Source organism: Wyeomyia smithii, chromosome 2 (assembly GCF_029784165.1).
Source record: "Wyeomyia smithii strain HCP4-BCI-WySm-NY-G18 chromosome 2, ASM2978416v1, whole genome shotgun sequence".
Taxonomy (NCBI): Eukaryota; Metazoa; Arthropoda; class Insecta; order Diptera; family Culicidae; genus Wyeomyia; species Wyeomyia smithii.
The window spans coordinates 180,124,300-180,149,692 of NC_073695.1; the positions used below are offsets into that span (position 1 = coordinate 180,124,300).

Below are 25,393 nucleotides of genomic sequence, written 5' to 3' on the forward strand. Positions count from 1 at the left end.
TTTTGCCATAACATCTCGCAGCAGATTCATATGCTAAATCATATTCTTCAATGTACGGTTCATAAGTTAAGAGTTTTAAAAATAGGTTGAAACCGAGTTAATTCGGAAAATTCATAAAGGTTTCGGAAGTTTGAACAACGAACTGTTATTTTTTTTCAGATATCAGTGTCGACCAATATCCTCTGTTTCTCTAATTGCCTTCGCTAAATGCTGAGAACAAAAAAGATTACAGAAGAATGAAATCACACTGCTCGGCATAATCGTGGATTTTTCTTTACAAAAAAATTAAAAGCGTTTGTTTTTGTGGTTCATTGAGGGATGAAAAACCTCCCCCCCCCCCCCTTCTCTGCTGTGAATGGAATAAATTTAGTCAAAATTTAGCCTGGAAGGGCTGAGAAACGCACCAGAAGAAATGGATTCTAAATTTTGCTGTAAATGGTTCCAAGTTCGACTAAACAAAAAAAAAATATTTCCAATGTTGCTGGAAATTTTTCATTAAAAAAGAGCTGAAATGATGATCCCATATTGGTTGATGCGAAAAATTCTTCAAACCAGCGAAGAAATCCAAATACTTGCAAACGCCTGTATAGTCTAAAGAGAATAAAAAAATACAACCACAATTTATGCTTTGAATGGTTGAGAACATTTAGAAATGCAAGGAAAATGACACAATAGTCCCCAAAATCTATTCTAAACTTACTTTTAGCAAAACAAATTTCAAGTTTGAAAAGATTTAAAAAATAACAAATGAACCAAATTTAACTCAAAATACATGAAAATGTTTCGATCTTTTCGATTTTCTTTTACTACTGTCAGAAAAAGGTGGGTAACCTTGAAGAAAAACGGATTTATTTTTCATGAAGATACATTTATTATGAACTAACAAAAAATTTTGAACATTTGAGAAAGGTCCGTAACCGGCCTTCCGACGTAGCTTTCTTATGATGCCGGAACAAGAGCGTTGAAGGCCGTCCGCTTTTCGATTGCATCTCATAATTATACCAATCAACTGTTCGCAATGCGTTGATCTCCAGTTATTTTTGCACCGAAACTCAAAACTCATTCGGAACTCAAAATCCTAAAGAAATCTTCGATTGGACGACATTGAGGTAGATTCGTTGGGTTGCGTGTTTGGGGTACAAGTGGCGTCGAGTGGTTGTTTAGAAAAGTTTGTGTTTTTGACGTAATGTTATGATATTTTATCTACCCAAAACACATACTTTTCATTGGCATGGGGTTTTGAAAGAAATCGAATTATAATTTTGTTCAAATATTCGTTCTGGTAAACATTTTGATTGATAGTCAAGCCAATAGGCTTCAAACATGATTTAGACAAAAAGGAAAAAGTCCTTTTTTGCACACTAGTGTGGCATACTACCTTCCTGGCGGACTATAGTTGAGGTTTGCAGGAAATCATACACAATAGAAACCGGAAGATTTTTGCTTTCAAAATGTTTTACCATGAACGTTTCGTTGAAATTGTTGTGCAGGTCATAGCGAATTGTACAATCCGCTTGCGGAATGCTTCTTGTTTCGACGCCATTTTGAACAGAACTGGGCATGCATGAACCAAAATAAAAAATACTGGCACAGAGGGAGTGAAAGAGCTTTTATATACATATTATCATTTCTCTCTGAGCGTGTTTGTTGTGGAGTGAGCGAGCCTCAAAAAAATCCAGAATTTTAAGTTGTCACCAGCTACTATCAAAAACTTATCCCAAATTGACCTCAAAAACTTCAAAACGTCTTTAAAAGGTAGAAAAAGCAAACAAAAATTTATCCAAAAAAACTTTCCTAAAATCCGGCACAAGTCGACTAGAAAACAAAACTGAATATAACTTTAGGTGACACGGTGAGGAAAAAAAAACAAAATGATCCAAATTCAGCCTAATGGTTGGAGGCGGCTTCCAAGACCAAAACGGAAATTGATTCCAAATTTAACTTAAAGTGGTTTTAGTGACGAGACTTATGACGAAACGTAATCCAAACTCAGCTGCGAGCTTAGTTGAAAGTGCATGAAGGAGTAAAAACGAAGTTTATGAAAAATGATTTTAAATTATCCTATAAAAACTTAAAAGTACCTCTGCTAACTAGAGAAAACAAAAAAATCCAAATTCTTGAAATGTTCTCAATTTATCTCAAATATAGCTGATAACGACTCTGGAATCCAGAATATCTGTAGAAATTTTTCAATAAGCCAATGTATTTTTTTTAGTAGATTTCCATTTTTTTTTGGAAAAAAAAATCTCCGTTAACAACCGTGGACATTTGCGTACCCCTTACCGTTCATAAGTTGTCCACGTGAAATGTGAACGACCCCTTATGATAAACAAACCTACACATCACTATTTCAGACGTATAGCCTATTTCTGCTGCATGCGAGTGAATAGATAAGATTGTGACACAAACTCGATAAATTTCGCGATAAATTAAAAGATTTATATCCATAGTCACACTCTTCTATCGTAACGCCTTCATTACTACAGTTGAAGCGGGATTCACGTATTCTAGCTGCTACTTAAATTCATTCTTTTAACACGCAAATACCGCTAAGTACATATACTGGTTGCGTTGTGTAAAGTTTAGGAAAAAATAAACAACTTTGGGGGTCACTATACTTTACATTATCCCAAATAGTACATTACTATCTGCTAGTTGAGAGCTACTACTCTGAGAGAGAGTGGGCTATTCTCAGGTCACCGTTCTTGAGTGCTTCTGCGAAGATTCATTCACAACCCACAGCTGGTTACAACGTAGTCGGTAAAAGTAAACACGATCAGGTGGAATATTTCGTGCTTGAGCTTTCGTGACCAGAGCGTTTGACCTTTCGGTGTTGGCGGTATAGGTGAGGATTGTTGTTGAACTTGAAGATGAAACTTCCTTGCATTTTCTTTGTTTCAATGTTCATCTTAGACTGCCGGGTGTACAATTATTATATTGACGAAATATCTTTCGAGCCAGAAAAAAAAAACTACACAAATACGCGCTTGCATCGGTTGAGTACATGGTTTAAAAATAACGTTCACATGACTCCTCGCTGTTGCCACATAGGACAGTAAGATCATCACCATTCATAAACCGTATGACGATCCTACAGCAATGCTGAGTTGACTCATGCATGGTCAGATCTGTCAGATTCGTCGTGCCTCTTTGAATTAGTCATATTAGCGGCAGGTGGAAATCTTTATTCATTGAATAAATACCTTAGGTCTATATCGTTCATCAATGATAGAAACTAAGCAGGATGCCTATTTTTTAACATTACATGTTTATGATTAATATCACTTCGTAATATACGCAACTATTCAAACCTAATTAATAATTTATTACCGTTACCAACACTGTTTTTCATAATTGTGGTCATTGAGGTTGGGGTTTTAAAATTATGTGATTGTGATGTGAATTGATTCAGCCTGGTACTGGTAATCTAACATTATCAATTTCGACATGTTTTCCTATGTTCTGTGCAAACATGTCCATTTGATCACTTAGAAATCATCAGATTTAGTTCAAATAAAAGACGCGTATGGTTATTCAACTTTAGCATACAAAAATTGCATAACTGGGCATGTCTACCATGCAGAATAGTATTGTACATTCGCTGTATAATTCGCCGCTGACACGAATACTAATGAAATCCCAGGTTGTTACTCGAGTCGACCAAAGGAAAATAGATTTCGAAATTTGTTTGTCCCACTATTGCTTCCTCTTGTTCGCCGCTGTCTCGTTCGAGTTCTTCATGATTGCCTGTTATGTGACACCCATCCACTAATTTGTAAGGTAAACAACGGTTAACGTCGTCATCGGGCTGTGAGTGAAACCTGACTTCAGCGGAACGGTAGCGGCGAATGATGAGAGATGACAACAGTAATAATCGCTTTAGAGCTTCGAAAGATGTTCGGGTCGGGAAGGTAGTGGAACACACTGGAACACAAGGCTGCCTTAAAAAAAGACTTTTCTTGCAATGATCATTGAGGGCTTTGCCACCTTTCCGCAGATATGAGTAAATTATTGATCGTGTTCTGCTACACACACTGCGATTCACATTTTCATATCTTATTTGGCGCTGTAGATGTGAAGGGTAATCTGAATCTTATGGCGATCTTGTCAAGGACATTGTGATATACTTTGTTCAAACCGAAACAACTAAGTGGCGTGAGGATAACCTTTTTTTGTCTATGCGTTGTTTCCGCTAAACGGTGTTACTTATATGACTTTGAATAAAGCCCCGTTATGCATTTTGAGAAATCTCATACTTTATTTGTAGTACGCACAATAGAGCATACTTTGTTTATTTTGTAACTAAAATCCATATTGCTTTGTTTTCGTAAAAAATGTTACGTAATAGGTGCTAATTTAAATCAATTGATTGAAACAAAAGACGTTTTAATTGTTCATAATATCATAATATCATAATATCATATAGAAAATACAATCTTGCATCAATATCTACTCACTTGCTTGGTTAAAGTGCAAAAAAAGCTACCAGATTTACAAAATGCTCAAATTATTATACTGGCATTTACAAAAATTTCTCACCAGTACTACAACTTCCGTTTTCTTCCGTCTTTACTTCTAGATCCTGCAATTTCGGCACGGCAACCAACGATTCACACTTGCTGCTGTATGGGCTACCGAGTGAAACAACTAGTTTATTTTAACGTATCTCATCGTGAAAGGAAAAACAAACAATTCCCTACTCGTTCGTGCTAAATCTTTTGCACGCGCTGAAATCAAATCCCGTGACGACAACCGGGCAAAAGAACAAAGAAGTGCTGCATATGTTGCTTCCGGAATTAGATGGCTAGTGATTCTCAGCGACAATCTTCCGGATGCTACCGTCAACCGACCATACGATCTAAACTGTAAAATGGCACTTCCCAAACCTGGTAAGGTCTGTATCGACATAGGAGCGAAACGTCAATTGTCACGGCAAAGATCTGCGGCAGTAGTTAACGGAGTTAGCGAAGTGGATGAAAACTGTCGGAAGCAGGCACGGCTTCTACCGTTGGCCTTATTGGTGGTGAAATAATGTGTCTGAGAGAAACGCTTCAGGCAGTGTAGTTGTTTTTACAAGTGTTCTAATTGTGTTCACGCTTCTGATTCCTGTTGAGTGATTTTCGTAATTGCAATCGAAATAAAGGTGAATGTGATAGAAAGATAACTATGCAGAAAAAAGAAGCAGAAAATGAGCAAAATAGAAAGAATATATGAAGAAGAGAAGAAAATATGCAAGTCCAAAGTGTCAAATAAATGAAGAAAAAAAACTAAGTTACAGTTAATAAAATTGCATGCAAATGAACACGAGCAAAATTTATTAATGAAGCTAGCTCGTGGAAAGTATTTTTAACGAGAGAAAAAAAGAAGTTTGAAGTCGAAAAAGTGAAGTATTAATTGCGACAAAATGTCTTTTCTAAACAACCTGAAGAAGGTCTTCCACCTTGGCGGTGGAGAGGCGAAGAAGAAACGGATTTTCAACAACATTCGGATGGATACGGATCCGAACGATTTCTGGGATATGGTTGGTGAGTTGGGAGATGGTGCCTTCGGAAAGGTGTACAAGGCGCTTAACAAAGAAACTAAACAGTTGGCGGCAGCTAAAATGTGCACCCTCGAGGACGAAGAAAACCTCAGTGATCATATGGTGGAAATCGACATCTTGTCAGAGATTAAGCATCCTAATATCGTGGAGTTATATGAGGCTTTCTCGATCGACGATAAGTTGTGGGTAAGGAATATTCTTTTTATTTTTTTACTTTTCATTAAATCAATGAAACAGAGTATGTCTATCCGACCGTTTTTTGATAGCAGCCACAAATAATAATAGATAATCTCATCTACAATAAAAATATGAAATAATTCTTATTAGCGAAAAGGAACAACTTGTAATTGAGTAGAAGATTCAAACAAAGTTGAAATTGGAATTTTTAGTGAAACCATGAAACCTGTGGTACAATTTTCACTTTATTTCAACGCATATATCAAGATGGCTTGACAAAGTAATTTTTTTTAATTATTTTATCACCAATATTTAGTGGTTAATTTGTGAGTTCGAAATCCAATTTGTGGTAATTTGTGGTTAAGTGGTTTCCGAGAAATTTTCAAAAAACTGAGTCAAGCCATCTTGAAACATGATTTTTCTTTAAAGAATCGGACAACGATGATATATACATCAATCGAAAGCTCTTAATTTGTGGTTCACGAAAATGTAATTTTCAACGTCATAATTACTAGTGTTTGTACAGAAATTTGTGTTTTATTGTTCACGTAGTTCTACGTTTTGTTTATTTGTTGATGACGCTGCTCTCCGCTAGTGGCGTTGGTTGTTTGCGGTGTTTGTCACTGCTATACTTAGCGTGCGTTGGGGAATAAGCTAAATCTAGCTAAACATTTCAAAAGGTCCTATCTGCTTTCATCGTTTTCCTGGAGCGTATTTTTATTTTGGTAATGGTTTAGCTTTAGTAACTCTCCCAAGCGTGGTTTTCGTTCAGAAGGCTAGAGTGATCTCTTCGCTATCAACTTGTGCAAATAACGTGTCATAAAAGGTGTTTAATTAGTTGTGGTGATTAAATGAAAGTGATTGATCCGAAAATCGTTCATAGCAGATAGGACCTTTTGAAATGTTTCTCTAGAAATATCGTGATTCTTAGGAACTTAGCCAACACACTTGCATTACAGGTAGCTTAACAAGCTCAGAATGGATATGTGTAAATTTGTTGTCAAAAGGATACCGGTAACGAAAATGTAGCTTTCGATTGATCTATATATCATCGTTGTCCGATTCATTTAAAGAAAAATCATGTTTCAAGATAGCTTGACTCAGTTTTTTGAAAATTTCTCGGAAACCACTTAACCATAAATTACCACAAATTGGATTTCGAACTCACAAATTAACCACTAAATATTGGTGATAAAAGGATTATAAAAAATTACGTTGTCAAGCCATCTTGATATATGCTGTTTCAACGTGGAATTATCCCATGTGAAATGATGAAATTTCGATTTTTAATTTTATCATTTATGATAGAGATGTTCTATAAGATCACGATTGATTACTCGAAAGATGCTGTACAAACTTTGTTTCTGCGCTGCATAACAATTTTGATATGCATAATAATATATCTTTCATTCATCTAATGAACAATAATGTAGTTGGTCACATCTAATACAGATTTAATAAGAAAGGCGTTCTAGAAGTGTTAGTTAGATATTTGCTGTTACTAGAAACCGTATTTGGTCAGGTGTTTTTACGCGGGGGATGCGTTTCAAATTTGTATGGAACCGGGTAAAAAAGATTAAATTGAGTTGAAAAAAACAGGAGGGTTATGTGCGAAGCCACGACCACAAGGTTGAAGTAGAATACTTTTACAAGAAAGATAACTCGGCTGCTTGCGGGTCAGTCATTTTTTCTTGTAAATAAACGTTGATTAATCAGATCAATCCAAATTTGCGCTTCAACAAGGATTGACCATTTTCAATAATATAGTAAGTTGCTCGTCATGGTTGGGGCTTGACAATTTTTAAATTTTGGGACGAAATTTTTTCGGATGTGCTCATGACTGAAGGAAAAGATAATTCAGTACGTTCGGAGACACCGAAATAAAATTAAATTTATAACCTTTACAAATTTAAAAATGTAAACTAGTTCGCTATCCATAGCCATGCCACAGTTGTGGCCGCTATACGCTGCCATTGGTATCCACTGTCCCTGCATCTGCTGGCCCAGCTGCTATCGTTGCTGGAATCCGCTGCAACTAGTGCGCTATCCTTTGCTACGCCACAGCTGTGGTCGCTTTCCGCCATCGCGGATATCCACTGCACTGCAAGTGCTGCTGCTAAGGGAGGACAACTGCTGTTGTCGCTGTCTAGAACTATTATAAGCGGCTTCGGCTGAAACAGGCTCTTAAATAGGGCAAATAGCATGTTTTCAATTGCAAGGTATATGATTCTGTCGACTGTGCTTGGGAAGCAATCATATAATGACCAATCAGAGATCGAATTTTTCGTTTTGACAAGGCTTGACTATTTTTAATAGTACAATAGTGTGAATAATAAAATTACAATTATCTTCTTTTGGGAAGAATCTTAGGAGATTTTCCAATCTATTGCTGCAATAACGAAGAAAATCCATTGAATACTAACCGATTTATTAACATTTGAATTGGACATATTTTTTACTTTTTTCGGTTTTAGATTTTCATTTCACATCCCTATGTGGCCGAACTTCCTGAGAGAAGTATTCTACTTCAAAATGACGTAGAAAGTTTTCAAAAAAGAACGTTTGAACTTTGACTGAATATTATAAAGGCGTAAATGCAATCTAATAAATTTTCAGTACTTACACCAAAAATTTTGAATTTTTTTAAAAACTGATATATGAACACTTTTGTTTTAAAACAGAAAAGCTCATTGGAATGACCAGCATAAAAAAACCTGCCTTTAACTCTCTACATCATCCCCTAGTATTTCCGGAGGGAGTTGGTGAGCCGGCGATACAATCGTCAATAGCGCCAAGTAAGGCGCTGTACACAAATTACGTAACGCTAAATATCTAGATTTCAGACCCCCCTCCCCCCCTAAAATTACGTAACGCTGAACATCCTGACCCCCATCCGAAATTTTCAATTTCAACCAAATATCACAGTTATGTAACTGTCTCTACTACCCCTCTCCCCTACGTAACAATAAGTAACGCAGACGCAACCCCCCTCCCCCCTTTCATGCGTTACGTATTTTGTGTACGACGCCTAATAGATGGAATTAATAAAATTCGGGAAGCGTGGGCTCATTATTCTCGATCTCGTGAAACGCATTTTTTTTTAAATCTTTTTTTTTCTAATTTAGAAATAAGTGCTGATAAGGAACAAGTTGATATACCTACTTATGCTTGTATTTCGTGGCTGATTCCGTCACATGTGCACTAAACATTTATTCAAGTTCTTTTTCCTCAAATGAAATAGGAAAATTAAACCAAAGTGTTTGATGTTTAAAATTGTAGGGTTTCGCTAGTATCAAATAAGCATAATAGGTTATAATATTTCGAAAATTGCATATACTCGAATATTAAGGAATAGGGTACCTGGGCAGTGCACAGTGGGGAATCGCTGGCCATCAGCCAAAAAAAATTCTTCAAGTGTCTAAATCCAAAATTTGGGCGCAATATCTTAAAATCTGATTTTTTTATGACTTTTCAAAGCTTGGCGAACTGACGTTTTGTGTCTTGTTTCCGGAAAAAAGTACATTACTTTGAAACGCTCTGTAGCTTCGATGATAGCTTGGATTTTTTTGACGTCAAAGTTGTTGTTCGGATCACGGATGTGTAAACGAATATTATTCGGACGTCCGGATATCCGGATACGGATAATCGAAATGTCGGATATCCGGATATCCGGATTTTTTTCTGTCTTTTAGGCCCGTTCGATTGAAATGTAACGCGAAAAAATGGCTTTTTTACAATCCCCCATCCCCTCGTAAGTAATTATTTACATATTTCTCATTAAACTATGTTCGAATACAATATACGGATATCCGACTATTCGAAAATCCGGATATCCTGTCGGATAATATCCGGATATCCGGTTGATCCGGATTTTGGATATTTGTCGGATATCCGGATATTTTAATCTGGATAGTCCCAGCACTAGCCGCAAGGTTTTAGAGTCCGCTTTGTCAAGCGGATGGTCGCGGGTTCGAATCTTAGTAGAATCAGGCCATTCAATGTCAAAAAAAGACATGGGTTTATTCTCAGGCCCCCACCACTTACCAATCCTCTACGCTGAATTCTATAATACCTTTGCGTGACATCCTTATAACAAAAAATAAGTCCCTCTTATCAATAAAACTGGCCAGAAGAACGCACGACGAAACTTCTCCAGGGAATTATAATTGGCAATACTTGGCAGGAGGAAGGAGGCTCGGTATAGTAGAGCGATAGCATGGAAGAGTAAAGCGATAAATGGAAGAGTAAAATCACATTACACACATGATACATTCCAGCGTAACGCGACACTATGAGGAACCGACTTTTGTGTACATTTTAGGCTGGATATTAGAAATTAGCTTAAAGAGCATATGATTAAACAGGTCGTAAATAATGCCAACTAAATGTACTTTCTTATGACTAGTTGGTTTTGCAATTTGAATAGTTGTATCATGTACTGCAACCCGATACATTTCGTAACGCGACACCATCGGTGAATTTCGCTTTTTCAACCTTCGATGGCATACGTTCAGATATCTGCTCTGCTGTAAGTTCTTGAACCCTGGTTTCTTCTAGACATTTGTTCCGGAGACAAAATTCAACAAAATGACATATTACAACATAGAAAACACTGATTTTTTAGCGAAATGCTCCCAAAAATATTTCGGTGTGTCAATGGTATCGCGTTACGCAAAATAGTCTCCTGCAAATGGTGTCGCGTTACGAAAATGCGAGCTTTGTAAATGTGGGCATCATGATTTGTTTTTAGTCATATTATCTTCGGCAAAGTAGTTGTTAAGGTTAATACCAACATATTTATGCTATGACATTTACATTTAGTTTAAAGTTACACCGATGGGGGCGTTTCAGATTTATATTATTTTATCACTAATCGTACTGAGAATGGTTTCCTTCATAAAAAGCTATGTTTCTTTCAGATTTTGATTTTTTTTTGATATAGTTTTCCTTGAAGTCAAGAGGAAACAAGTAGTTTATGCAAAGCTATCATTCCGCACCCTCCACTTTTCGACTGGCAAGCAAAATTAGATGTAAATTTATGAAACATTGGGCCCGTTTACTGAAGCCTCGGCGAGCAACTCGTCTCGTTTGGATTTTTCTGCTACAATCTTACTCAAAATTGCACTCAAATTGCAAATTTGTTGAGGTTTTCAAGATAAAAACATCAAAATATACTTGAAGTAAGAAATGATATGTGAAAAACACGAATGAATCCGTTTTTTGGGGTTTTTTTTTGTGGCTTGTGTGTTGGAATATTAGGTAGTGTCGTAACCTTCAGATATTGAGTGAGTTTGGTAGGAATATTGTCATTTTATAATGTACCTAGAGTTTGATGAGTTTGAATGAATGTTGAAAAGTTTTTTCTATTGCTTCATTAAGGTGGCTGTCAGCCACAGGCTGGTTCGCCACCGTGTGTTGAAAAGGTAGTATTCAGCAACTCCCCAAGGAACGAAGTGAAGTGTAATTGGCCTGGTTGTTTTCGTGTTTCGGAGGTTTTAGCATTGAAGACCAACGAGCAAGCATGGAAAAGTTCACTCACTGGCAATATTTCATGCAAATGTGTTCTTTGATCTATCAGTTATCGTTCAACTATTTCCACTCGCGTACAAGTTTTCCATTTAAACGCTGCTGATTGTTTTTCGCTTCTAAGTGTTCCGAATACCATAGAAGGAGACTGAATGATTCTAACACGATAGTATTAATTGTATCCAAGTTCACTTGCATTCAACATTATCGCGGGAAGCTTTGAGATATTATCGCCAGTGATACAAAATTATGAATCCAAATGAACGTTAGATTGCGTTCAATTGTTTGCTTGCCGGAGCGAATAGGTATCAACAATGCTTACGGAAATTGTAGCATGGTGCATTAGCATCTTATACTTAAAATCACCAAGAATCATCGTGGTATATCACGGTGAAAGCACGACGTGGAGTAGCCGAATTACGCCTACAAGCAACCAACATTTGAAAGAATCATTGCGATCGCTTGAGTGCAATCGTTTACGATTCTTTCGTGAAACACTCGCTATATGTTGCTCGCTCCGCCTAAAGCAGGCAATACTGAAACAAAATCATCAAAGAAAGCTACCATATATTTCTTTGCTCTAAGTTGTCTCTTGCAAGCTTGTAAATGTGTAACTTTTAATAGCGATGGTTTGCTAGGATTGAAAGCTTATAAATAGCACGTTCAGAAATGATACCCGAATGATTGTTATGCGATACGAGTTTTACCATCCTTGCCAACGAGTTTCCATCGTTTGATATTTAGGTATATTGTTTGGGTATAATACGTTTTCAATTTTTGACTAGAAGTAAAAACATAACCAGAGTATATGTAGTGTACGTCAGGTTTCTGTTTTATTCTCTGTCATGTGGCAAATCCATCAATATCACATTAAATATGTAAATAAATCGAATGAATGTTGTAACTATACCAATCGATGGTAAGTGTTCCATTTGGAAATACACGAAGGTGATAGGTAGATTTGATTCCTTTAACTGGGAAAGAAGACTCCCATAGGTTTTCACGGGAGTTAAGGGCGATAATTTTCGAAGGTTTAATTTCTACTGTTCGGATACCCGGAAGGTTATTCTGGCGAATGCGTACAAAATCCGCAGCGTTGTTGACCGAATCAGTTCTAAAACCCCGTGCCAGGGTTTTTTCACGAACGACCATCTTCGCTTTTCTACCAACAGCGTCGCAGAGCCCTCTACCATGCGATGTTGCGAAATACTTCCACTCAAACATTTTAAGATATTTTTTAGAGGCTAAAATAGTCAAATACACTGTTTTACACTATCTTTGAAATTTTAATATATTCACGTTTCCTCAATTTGTTTTAATTTTCAAGAACAAAGATATTTTTACATTTTTAACGTTATCTGAAAACCATTCTAGTATTTTTCCATGGGTTTTTTATTGGCATTAAATATGTAATGATCTAATTCCAGTGAAAAGCAAACTCCTCACTTCTAGGTGGATATAATTTGATGCAGATGACTATTATTTATCATGATTCCATGTTGTGTTATCAATATACACTGACAAAAGCTCAAAAACTCGTTTTTGGTAACTTTATAAATACACATAAAATTTTCGTAACGCGACACCATAACTTTGACCCTATTGTAACTTTGAGTAGAATGCACCAATTTCACATACCAGCATATGCTAAGAAAGGTCTCATCGAGTACTAAGAAAATCCTGAATACTACTTTTCTACAGTTTGTAACATTCACACAATACGAAAAAAGCTACCATTTTCGTAACGCGACACCATAATAAAGGACCTGTTTTTCAATGACCTACCAATTAAATCTATTAAATAGCAGCAACAACTGCGTTTAGACTATGAATACGTCCATAAAAACCCTTTACTTTCTGATGCATCACATGCCCATAGCTACAAAATAGTATCATTTGAACATATTTTTTAAAAATAGTGTCAAAACTATGGTTTTATTAATCTTTTATGAGTGTTTTAATTCAATCATTTAGTCAAGTTTTGCATGTAAATTCAAATGAAACAAACGTTTTCCGTGAAGTTCAATTTATCCTCTTTCACATACACAACAGTTCTAAGTCAAATATCCAGTTTGAAATTTGGATGTCTTGGCGTAGATGAAAATAACAATAATAAACATGCCACTTCTCAATAGTGGTATTGCTAATAATAGAAGTGCGGGGAAACAGCAAGCACCAGGGCATATCTCACAATAGATCAATGATTCTGGTTGCAGTGAGGAAATCCATACGGAAAAAATGCCATACAATTCACACGCAACGCAACTCTTACACAGTAATGACATGACTACCGTTTGCTCAGGCCTTTAATCTAAACCAACCGTCGTTCAAATACGTCTCTATATCTTCAAGTGCGACAGGGCAGACGCAGTCAGTTATGTTCACCACTACTAATGCGACGCCTTGCGTACAAATGACATTTTATGGTCAAACTTCCTGCTGAATGAAGCCGTCTCTTCTTCTGTTTTGTTATGTCTTTCTGTTTCTTCTCTCGACGTCATTTAAATTTTAGAGAGACCACGCGGCCGCGAGAGTACGCAGATCTCAACCTTCAGAGCTTTTGTAATGCAAATGATAAACGTGCAAATTCATTCATTACATCTGTGGATGTGGTTGTGTTCTTTCGTCGATCTGTAATTTTTTTTCAAGCTTTTCATCCATTTTGTTCAATCGGAAACTTGGACCTCGTAACCTTGCGCGCTGCTTAATTTCTAGTTTTAAATCTTAACATCGTTTAATAAAACGATTTAGCATTGAACCAAAATTTGATGAACAAAGCTAGGTTCTTTTTTCACGCGATGAGTTTAGAGGCAAAAAGATCATAAACATAATGTCGATTATCGTTGGACAAAATGCACAGAACTTTTTCTGAAACGCTTCGGTTTGCAGAATGATACTGGTATTCCTAATGTCCACGGTCCATAAATTTTTTTTAGAATTTATATGGACAGTTGTCCACGGAGGGGGAAGGGGGGGGGTCAAAATCGTTAAAAATCTGTCCACGTGGTATGTGGATGGCCCCAAACTTTAATCAGAGCTGGTATCATCCACGAAAATAAAGTTAAAAAACTAGATAAAACTCAAATTAATCCACATAGCGGTCAGACCCGGCCTTTCTCATTCAAACTTATTATTCGTTAAAATAGATTTACATAAACACTTCAATCCAATAAAGGTATATTCACTTTTTGGGTTCCAAAATTTTGATGTTGTTTCTGAAGTAATATTTGAAGTATAAAATATGAAATTTTACATACTGTCAGTGCTTAAGAAATAGCGAAATAAAAGAAAGAACTCCTAATTTCGAAAACTTTGGTCACGAGCAATACCGGGAACGTTCAAAAAGTACAATACCAAATTTGAATTATGTTGAGGCCATATATTTTGAACAAAGCAGGTATAATTTTAAATAGTCTTTCAATTTCTTTTCTTACCATAACTATTGAACAACCTATCAAATTGTTATGAAGTTTGTTTTTTGTAAATTTGAGAGATAACTCGTTCGTATGACACTAGTTATATAGAAATAAATTGTGTAATCCTTGAGATAATAGACTTTCGTTATTTTTACAATTTAATACATAACGGTCGAAAGTCCGATTATAATCAAATGAAATGGGAACCTATATGACAGCCAAACTTTGGAACCACGTGTTCAATCATTATAATTCATCAGTTAACCCTCAAATAGCCCGTTCATCTGATATCAATATTGTTCAAATCGCTTGCGTAGTTTCTGAGATAATGAAGTTTCGTTATTTTCACATTGTGATACATTACAAACGAAGTTACAGTCCGATTACAATAAAATTCAATACGGTGTTATGAGGTAACTAGACCTTTCATTTGACTCTAATTTTGTGGAAATCGGTTCAGCCATCTCTGAAAAAAGTGAGTGAGTTTAAGTAGTCTTCGGAATATGTTTCTTTTAATAGCAGGATTTCACATTTCTAAACATAGACCTAGACCTTCTATATGACACTGATTTCATGAAAATCGGTCCAGCCATCTCTGAGAAACATGAGTGAGATTAAATAGTCTCCAGAACACGTTTCTTTCCATAACTTTTGAACCACATGTCCAATCTTTATAAAATTCAAAAGTGAAGGGTTTTTTGGGTAGCCCGTTCATCTAAAACCAATATTGTTATCTAAAACCGATTTTAATAAAATTGGATGGGGTCTTATGTGTTAACTAGACCTTTCATTTGAGAATAATTTCATGAAAATCGGTCCAGCCATTTCTGAGAAAATCGATTGAGATTGAAAATTTGCACATACACACACATACACATACACTCATACAGAAAATGCTCAGCTCGTCGAGCTGAGTCGAGTAATATATGCCATTCGGCCCTTTGGACCACTTTCATACCTTCGGTTTTGCCAGTGATTGCTATACCTTTCTAGGAGAAAGACAAAACTAAGCTCAAAAGAGATCATATACTCGTGCAGAAAAAGGAAAAAATTGATTCAAAAGTATCCTTCCCAAATGCACAAACGAAGTGCAATATCAGCACTGCGACTCGACCAGTAGTTTTCTAAATTAATATGGAGATTCAAATTATGTTGTCAATTAAAGTTGGGTCACAAGAAATCATGTACTAATTAAAACCTTTCAAATGAATTAGAAGTGTTGAATCGTTGCTAAATCTCAGTTCCAAAACTGTATCCGGCAATAATGTTTGTTAATCAGAATAAAACAAGTATAGAAATACATTGTATCTTTACATTGAATTCTGGGTCATAGAATTACAATATTGAATGTTTGTAAATAACAATTACTATATTATTATATATATATCGCGTCACGGCATAACAATTCATGCGACCTCGTTGAAACGCAGGACGTGTTCAAAGTGTTAAACTTTATCGAAAAGTTGGTTTACAAATCGTGCACAAGTACTTGTTCTCTATCTTTGGGTTGTTCAAGCAAACGTTGGCGTTACGCAAATTTTCGTTAGCAGAACAGTTTTACATCTAGTCACTGAATGTTTGTTGCTTGGTATCGGTTTGGTTAGAACCTAATATAAACCTGAGATTTCGCATAAATAAGAATATGTTTACCCGCATTAGCACTTTGACACTATCGTTTTGTGGGTAACTTTGTATTGCTAATTAAAAATGATTAACGAGAAAAATTATTTGAAACAATTTTATGTCGCTTGTTGTTGATGTTTGAAAATTGCCAAAATATAAGGTTTCACAGTTAGAAAAATTATTTACTCATATTGTTTATATTACTCTACATTCCACAGATGCTTATCGAGTATTGTGATGGCGGTGCCTTAGATAGTATTATGGTGGAACTGGAGAAACCTTTGACTGAGCCTCAGATTGCCTACGTCTGCAAGCACATGTGCGCTGGCTTGCATCACCTACATAAAAACAAGGTGATACATCGTGACTTGAAAGCCGGTAATGTGCTGCTAACCATGGACGGTGGAGTCAAATTGGGTAAGTGTCAACTTTTAATAGCCCTTTCTAGCAACGAATATGTGAAGCATTAATCGTGTTCACACATTTCCGGTTTCTTTAGCGGATTTTGGTGTTTCTGCGAAAAACAAGCACACAATGCAGAAACATGATACCTTTATCGGAACACCGTATTGGATGGCCCCTGAACTAGTGCTATGTGAAACGTTTCGTGACAATCCGTATGATTTCAAGGTTGACATTTGGTCTCTTGGTATAACGTTAATCGAGTTTGCTCAAATGGAACCACCGAATAGTGAAATGTCACCGATGCGTGTGCTGCTCAAAATTCAGAAAAGTGATCCCCCCAAACTAGATCAGCCTTCTAAGTGGTCCAGAAGCTTCAACGAGTTTCTGGCAAAGGCTTTGGTGAAAGTGAGTATTTTCGTAGTATTTAGTTCGATCAAGATAACGAAGTCACAAAATAATTTCGTTTACTTTTCAGGATCCTCAACAGCGACCAGCTACGGATATATTGATGGGTTTAGCATTTATTTGCGGTGATTTGGATCCCAAACCGATAAAAGATTTGTTACTGGAATATAAGGCAGATGTTGTTGAAGAAGAATTGGTTGATGAAGAAGCAGAGGTAATGTTCGAAAACTATCGTATATTATTTTTTTACATGTAAGCATAATCCGTATACTAAAAAAATGATCTGCTGTCTCTTCTCAATTTACACGCTGCTCGTTGCGAAAATATTTAATTTTTAGAAAGCTAAGAGACAGGCGAAGCGTAGATCGCTTTATCAGAGGGTTGGTAAGTTTGTCAGACTAGAGTGTTTGAAACCAAGAGACATATATCATTATCGATGGCGGAGGTAACTCAAGCCTGTGCTATTGGTTACAATTATTCAAAATTGATTGTTTGCCGCTCGTGAATGTGCTGAAACTAACTATTGACTGATTGGTATTTAACGAGATGATATAAAGTTACATCCAAACTAAAGAAACTCGTTATCCGCCTCTGATCTGTTGTAAATACTTCTATCATACACTATCTTACTATGACTGGCAATCACATTCTCACGTTGTTTTTGAATTACTCTTTTACTCAGTTTATTTCCAGTAGAATGAATGTGCATCTAGTGTGTAAACTTCTAGTCTGGCAATTGTTCACTAGTTTATAGATACCCTTGTGATTTATTTTGAAGTTTTGTTTACCATGGCATCACATTCAATAATTTTTGTACATTCCATAAGTTCTTTCCGATTTTTTCTGTTGAAGTAGTAACAAGGATGACTAAGATGTATTTTGTAATTTGAGCTTTCAAATATTCGTTTAAACAGCGTACGGATATTTATCTGAAAAGCTTTTTAAAAGTTCCATTAGAAAAAAAAACAACTTACATTTTCATGAAAATTTAGATTTTTGTCGTTTTAGTCATCGTATAGCATTGGATTTCAAATTTTACATTCTTTACTATGATGTATTGTTAAAACTAGTCAAGGTAAGGTAATCTTGAAGCAGAATTTAGAAGCAAAGTATCAAATGTGGAAAATTAGAAATCCAGTTTTCGTTTAATTATTCTAGTAACAGTTACATTTTTCATTTGAAATAATTAGAAGCAAGGTGGTGAAACTCTCTTCCGAATATGAAATTACAAATTGCACTGTTTTGATTGCGTCCTGAATATGTTCAGTACGATTATACAAAGACAAGTTTATTCTAAATCGATATTGAAATAATCAAAGGTAGATTTGAGTATCACCACATGCATCCGTTTTTGCGCCTCAGTTTTCATTTATATAGTTATATGTTATTCTGATTGTTTTTCATCTGCTACTCTATTTCTTAAAAACAGGAACCCCGCAGTTCTGCGCTACCACTCGACTTGGACGATGATTCATCTTCGTTGCAAAGTCAAGAAACTTATAAACGTGAGTTTTGCAATACATGTTGGCCCATTGCAATGTTTTGATTGTTTTCATTAAGTTCCAGATACTCCCACATCCTTATCGAAATCATCCAGGGATTCTAAAGAATCCACTCCTGTTCCTGTTGAAGATGATGGCAAAGCAAAGCCGGCAGCAGCTTCTGCTATAGTGTCGCCTTCTTTGCCAGTGTCTACACCATCAGCTGTTTCCAGTTCAGCGCCCAGGTCGACATCGGCGGCATCGTCAGCTACAGCGCCCTCTACGGTCGTGACTAGTGATAGTAATGTACAAAGTGATGCTAATAAATCAACGGGTTCGGTTCCTGTTCCAGTGTTACCTCCATCCGCACAACGGTCTCTGAAAGAGGAGGCTGAATCGAGTGAAAGTACCGCTAATACAAGTGGCCACAGCAGTAGTAGTAGCAGCAACAATGAGGTTGAGAAGAAAGGTGTTATTAAAAAGGAAAAAGGACCGGCCCCACCACCCCCGCAAACTCCAGCATCATCTAGCAGTAAAGCCCTATTAAACGCGACTGCTCAAGCAGCCGTTCCGGCTACTCCACCGGAGACTCCACAGGCTGCGACTATAAGAGGCGTTGATCGCCCTGATGATGCAGCGATTTCTGAGCCTTCTCCGAGTCCAATTCAAGCCGAACGTTCTGCTAGTAGTGACGAGCATATCAAGTCACCAAAGAAGGACCATGCTCCATCGCCACCGATGCTTCCTTTGAAGGCAATTTCTTCTCCATCACCGCAGCCTCAAGACGATTCGACTGTTTGGGTGAAGAGTCCTGGCAGTAGAAAACATACACCGGAAGAAACTTCCGCTGATATGCTGGGAGCAAGAGCTGAATCGCCCTATTCCAAAGAAACACAACCCGTTAATAAAACTGTTGCCATTCCAAACCCCGCACTTCCGTTCGATGATGAACCACAGCATTTCCCTTACCATCAAATTCCACCACCACTGATGCCAGAAGATGAAATCCGAATCACATCGACACCAAACAGCAAGCAATCCAACGTTAACGCAAGCGCCAACACTTCTTTGATAACGATCAACAACGATACCGTACTCGCGGATCCATCCAATAGTCTTGCCACCAACGTCAGTCAGGTCACCGTCGTTACTAGCCACCCACCGGTGATAATTGATAACTCCGTTGTTCCATCCGGTTCGTCCTCGTCTGCCTCGTCGACAAAATCCTTTGGGTCTTCACAGCGAAGATCACGTGTCATATCGCCGAAGGGCAGTGATGAGGTGGTAATCGTCTCCAACGAATTGAACAAAACGCATGTCAATGAATCGTCTACAGATGACGATTTCCAATCGTTGGACAGTTTGGAAAACCTTTCGCCCAAATACAGAAAGCAGCAACAATTGTTGCAACAACAGCAGCAGTCTGCGACTGGCCAAATTGCACGCAAGCTGGACGAAAGCGAGGTGTTGATCGTTAGTCCAAGTTTTATTGCAGAGCAAAGTGAGCAGCATGAGCAGGATGATTTCAGCAATGATGAGCTGTTTGTAGGTAAGTTTAGGTTTGATATGATTTTGGTGTATAACAAAAATTTAAAAACCAAAAAAAAAACAACTGATTAACACCTTTCTTTGTTTGTAATGAATAGAATCTTTAGCCATATGTAATGAATAGAATCTTTAACCATAACTCTAATTCAAGAAACGTCTTTCTCAGGTAATAATCACAACAACAGTAAGCTTTTGGACACTAGTCATGTTTCGGTGGTCACCGTTGGTGAAGAGGAGATCAAGGTTAAGGATTCCTCGCATCATGCGCATCTAATTAATAGTAGCAGTAGCACCAGTCATCACCACTTGCATCAACAACAACAGCACTTGTTGAACCATCATCACGATTCCATTAGCGACCTGTCGAATGTCAGCTGTGGTCCCAGTGAATCCAGCGACGACATTAAGGTTGTTGATGTCATGCTGAACCAACCGGTAGCTGGAACGACCAGTACCAGTAGTGTGAGTACAGGCAGTACGGTTACAGGTGCCGGTGGTTTTACCCAACGGTCTCCTTCGGGTTCATCGATTTCATCGCCGCTACGGAGCGGTTCTAGCAGTAAGTTGAACGGCGACTTCAATCGAAGTCGGGAGGATGTCAGTATCATAGTGAATAAACGAAAGATTGTGGAGAAGCAAAGGATTTCGCCCGACAGCAGTGTTGGATCGATGGATGGTGGTGGTTCGGTACGATCGTCCAGTACACCGTTGCATCACCCTCAGCAGCAGCCATCGCAGCAGCATATTGCTGGTAGCAAACAGGTGGATCGCAGTGATGCTGAGAGTATAGCCACTACAACTAGTCACGATAGCCGCGAGCAATCGGTCGATGAAGAGGTACAGCTCCGCCGGAAACCTCCAGTAGTCGAGATCGAAGAGGATAAGGTTCCGCCAATCATAAGCAACACAAGAACGAAACCTAGCCAGCAGCGCAACTTCAGCAAGGAAGAAATTCATTTACAAAACTTGAAAAAGAAAACGAGAAAACGAACGAGAAAATTCGAAATTGACGGAGTGCAAGTAACAACCACCACCAGTAAAGTGATCTACAGTGATGAAGATAGTAACAAACTGTACGACGACCACCTGTTCCGAAAACAGGAGCTGCGCGAGCTCAAGATGCTACAAAAGCAAGAGAAAAAGCAGTTCTACGAGCTTCAGCAGAAGGAAGCGGTTGCCAAAGAACAGCAAGAAAAAAAGTTTGAGCAGGAACGATTGCAGCTGGAGCGAACCTTTGAGGCCGATATGGATGTATTGGCGCGGCAACATCGACAAACCGTGGAAAAGTATGAACAGCAACAAGAGACTGAGCTTAGAAATACATCGAAAAAAATTCGTGCCGAACAGGAACGTGATTTGAAGCTGGTTAGTATCTGTTTAACAAACCGTATTACGTATTATTTAATTGATGTCTATATTTATAAACAGTTCCGCGATAGTCTCAAGCAGGAAATTCGACTGTTAAAGCAGGAGGTAGATCTGCTGCCAAAGGAGAAACGAAAAGATGAATTCCGCAAAAGGAAAACCGCCATGGAGCTCGAGCATGAGGAGCGTGAGAAAAGCTTTCTGGCTACTTTGTCGGAAAATCACGAGCTCGCCTTGCGTCGAATTAGCGAAATTTACCGAGAAAAATTGTCCGCCGCCGACAAAGGTTACCTGCAGCAGAAACAGACGGTTAGCAGTAATTTTTCAAATATTGTTAGGGCCACATTGTAAGCACTTGTTTAATTTTACAGGCTATGAGAACTCGAGAGGCTATGCTCTGGGAGTTAGAAGAAAAACACATTCACGACAAACACCAACTGGCGAAACGTCACGTCAAAGATCTTTGTTTCATGCAGCGGCATCAAATGATTATTCGCCACGAAAAAGAGTTGGATCAAATTAAGAGGTAAGATGTCAAGTGTTATAAATTTAATTATTTATTTAAACTAAAAATGCGGTTGCAATGCAGGATGATATCTCGAAAAGAGGAAGAACTGTTGAAAAGACAGACCATTGAAAGGCGAGCTTTGCCGAAACGGATACGTGCCGAACGCAAGGCGCGTGACATGATGTTCCGCGAATCTTTACGGATATCGATGACTACAGACCCAGAGCTAGAGCGAGAAAAATTGAAGAAGGTATGTGTTCACTACAATTAGGGGAAATGAACAATCTGTAACTTTTCGAACGCTCACTTATTTCGTTTTTTCTTTTATTTCAGTTCCAAGAGCAAGAGAAAAAGCGCTACACTCAAGAACAGATTCGGTTTGAAACCAAGCACAGCAAGCAACTAGAGGAATTGCGAGCAACCTCAGACGGCTCTATTAGGTAGAATACTCATTTTGGCTAAAAGAATACCTAATAATACTGCTTTTGTGTTTCATTCATCCAGAGAACTCGAGCAACTACAAAACGAGAAACGAAAGCAACTATTAGAGCATGAGACTGCGAAATTGCGTGAATGTGATGAAGCTCTGCAGAAAGAGCTACGCGAATGGAAGTCACAGTTACTTCCTAGGAAGCAGGTAATTATTGAAACATTGGCAGCTTGTTTTGCTAACTAAAAATCAAAATTGAAAAGCGCCGGTAGACTTTTTGTTTGTTTTGGATTGTTTGGAAATTTGATTAGTTGTGTTGATATAACGTGCTTTTTAGTGCGGTTGCTTTTGCGGTTGACTAGCAACCGAAGATGTTTCTAAAATGGATATCGATTTGTTAGATTGGTCATTATAATTACGATTTTCAATAGGTATACAATATTGCTTTTTGTAATAGTTCAGAAATATTCATTTGAATTGCAGGGTTATATACGTATGTGCTAATGAAAATGGCTGCCATTCGGGATTGTTTTAGTCTATTATAATATTTTTTTCAGAATATGCTGAATTGCAATTAAAGTAAAGTTGTGTAATTTTTTTATCTCATAACCATAAACGGTATGCATCGTGATAATAATTTAATATACGGTTAACGCGCTTAGCTTGAATTTCTGAACTAGTGTAAAGCAGTGTACTAAGGCAAAAAACTGTGCCACAGAAATAAGGGTTCATTTAGGACATTCTAACAAAATCGATGTTTAATAATGAATTAGAATGTAGTGTGGATTGCAGTAATTGGCTTGCATATTATAGAATGACATAACAATGTACAGATCGTTTACTAACTGCATTATTTGCAATAACATTTTCCTCCTTTTAATGCGTGCCCTTTTGGAAACGGTTGCGAATATGTCATCATCGGCGCTCGGTGTCCCACCAACAGGTTGCACAGAAAGAGCTCGACTGGATGGTGGATGAATTCGTGCAGAAATGGGGCCCGGTAGATCGACGTGACTTCGACGGTGAATTCGTAGTTCCTCCGGAAATTCGGAACCGAACAAATTCCCTTAATACTCGCTCTTTGCGGCTGCACGGTGGCTTGCTAAGCATTTCCCGATCCCGCACTTTCCTTACATTACCGGTATCAGACGGTCGCAATAGTATACACAGTTCAGTACCAGATTTAAGCAGATCGGTGCCCAATACTCCCAATTCTGGACACAAACTTTCGTTGGCTTCTTCGTATGATTCGGTTTTGGAAGAAAATGAGAATGAAAATGTGGGTCCCCGTCGGGCTGGTCCAGTGGAAAACCAGTCTGCTATAAAGTATATTTTTACCGACGATGGAATTCATTTGCGCAGAAAATCGGAAGATTTGTTGTCTGGTAGGCGTACAAAACTTCCAGTTAAGAATGATTACATTAGACAGGATTACGGTAGCCGTAATCGGCACGCCCCGAGTATGCCTCCTCTTCAAAGCCATTACCGCCAAAGTTCAGAACCAAACAATCGTATTGTCCCCATTCGCGTTAATCCAATAAAAAAACCCGGTAGTATTTTTGAAGGAATGACCAACAGGTCAACTATGGTAAATCAGCCAACGGGAGGAACCATTCCACGAAATCTTTCTGGTTGGGGTAACAGTCGTCTTGGTGAAACTAATTATCCTTCGGATGCTAGTATTAATAAGCTAACTACATTCACCTCAGCCCGAGGTGGAGTCCCATTGCCAACGAGTAAACAGCACCAGAATGGGGAAAGCCATACAAATGCTGATAGCAGATCAAATTCTAGGTTAAAATTATCTCCGTCTACGCCAATTCTTTTGTCTCCGTCTAGCGATATAAGAGGAAATGGCTCATCTGCTTAGAAGCGCAATATCCGTACCAGTAATCTTTTTCTATTGCTATAGCTAGTCATGATAAAATTCCAATTCAAATGAAAAATAATTGTATATTTGATAGCTTCCATTCAGTAGCCGCTCTGGGACTGAAACTGTGTATACGTTTCCCTACCTACCCCCAATGATCTTTCTTTAGTTGGTTTTCTTTACAAAATCAAGCACTTTATCGAGTTAATAAAAAACACTAGCATATAACCGCACATTCTGCACTGGTGTTCTACTGGGTCAGCCACTACATAGTATTATGAGGCAATACTAACGCAATACTATGCTAATGATAAACTTACTGTTCTCCTAATCATACATCTAACACTCCGCATTAACAAATCTGCCTGCTACTAATCACTGGCGAAAGGATACCCAGCGCTTTCAATTACTTCGAGAAGCTCTAGTGTGGTTGGAATGATATTTACCAAACCTTCATCACCGATTAAGAACGAGAGTCAGTGATGGTTGATAAAGGCGAATAACAAGAAATAAACTTAGCTGAGAGAAGTGAATGCTAATCAGCTTTACCTGTTCGGCGAAACAGAAACAAGGTTTGTTGTATTGAATTGTTTCTCTCACTTCGTACGATGTGTTGAATGTGTCGTGATTTGTTGTGATTTCAACATGAGTTGTTAGTTGTTTGTTGTGTCAAACTGGTCGTTATTGTTCTATTTACTAATGGTCATATCATTATGAGTAACGTGTTGCACTCATTTTTTTATTCGTTGACATTTGTAGAATGATTGTTTTGGTTGTTTGACAAACGTTATTTGTGTTTTCAAAACTACGCTAAACAGTTTTGTTTTGTACTTGTAGCTCGTAACGTAATTTTTAACTATACTTAATAATAAACAAATTGAAAATATTTATGCAAGTTGGTTAAATCTTATGGAAATACTTGGTGTCGTAGTTTATGTTTCTTCTTTATATACGCCGAGGCAGGGAGTTAAAAGATAAAAAAATTGACTGGGTGCATAAGATTTTTCCTTAGATTGTATGCCATAGGAAATAATGTCACCAATAAAGTGAAGCATTGCGAGTTTGTGGCTTCCTCTGAGCTGTAGTAAATGAAAATG

General features: G+C 37.6%; 1 protein-coding gene across 16 annotated transcripts in view; it reads left to right on the forward strand.

Moving 5' to 3' along the window:
• The window catches only part of LOC129721517 (serine/threonine-protein kinase 10), a 65,329-nt gene that overhangs the window by 35,049 nt on the left and 4,887 nt on the right, over positions 1-25,393 (forward strand). For 9 of the 16 annotated variants that reach the window (XR_008727412.1, XR_008727411.1, XR_008727414.1 and 6 more), the window contains exons 3-16: positions 4,580-5,728; positions 16,503-16,701; positions 16,784-17,094; positions 17,165-17,308; positions 17,433-17,474; positions 18,524-18,599; positions 18,655-20,124; positions 20,290-21,488; positions 21,552-21,797; positions 21,860-22,014; positions 22,078-22,246; positions 22,330-22,436; positions 22,501-22,633; positions 23,370-24,868. Coding sequence is in view for 2 of the 16 variants with exons in the window: in XM_055674186.1 (XP_055530161.1) it covers positions 5,405-5,728; positions 16,503-16,701; positions 16,784-17,094; positions 17,165-17,308; positions 17,433-17,474; positions 18,524-18,599; positions 18,655-20,124; positions 20,290-21,488; positions 21,552-21,797; positions 21,860-22,014; positions 22,078-22,246; positions 22,330-22,436; positions 22,501-22,633 (4,575 nt within the window). In the remaining 14 variants the exon portion in view is untranslated. Of the gene's footprint in view, positions 1-4,579; positions 5,729-16,502; positions 16,702-16,783; positions 17,095-17,164; positions 17,309-17,432; positions 17,479-18,523; positions 18,600-18,654; positions 20,125-20,289; positions 21,489-21,551; positions 21,798-21,859; positions 22,015-22,077; positions 22,247-22,329; positions 22,437-22,500; positions 22,634-23,369; positions 24,869-25,393 lie in introns of those variants that run through there. The other 7 variants (XR_008727419.1, XR_008727420.1, XR_008727421.1 and 4 more) reach the window with 7 other exon arrangements.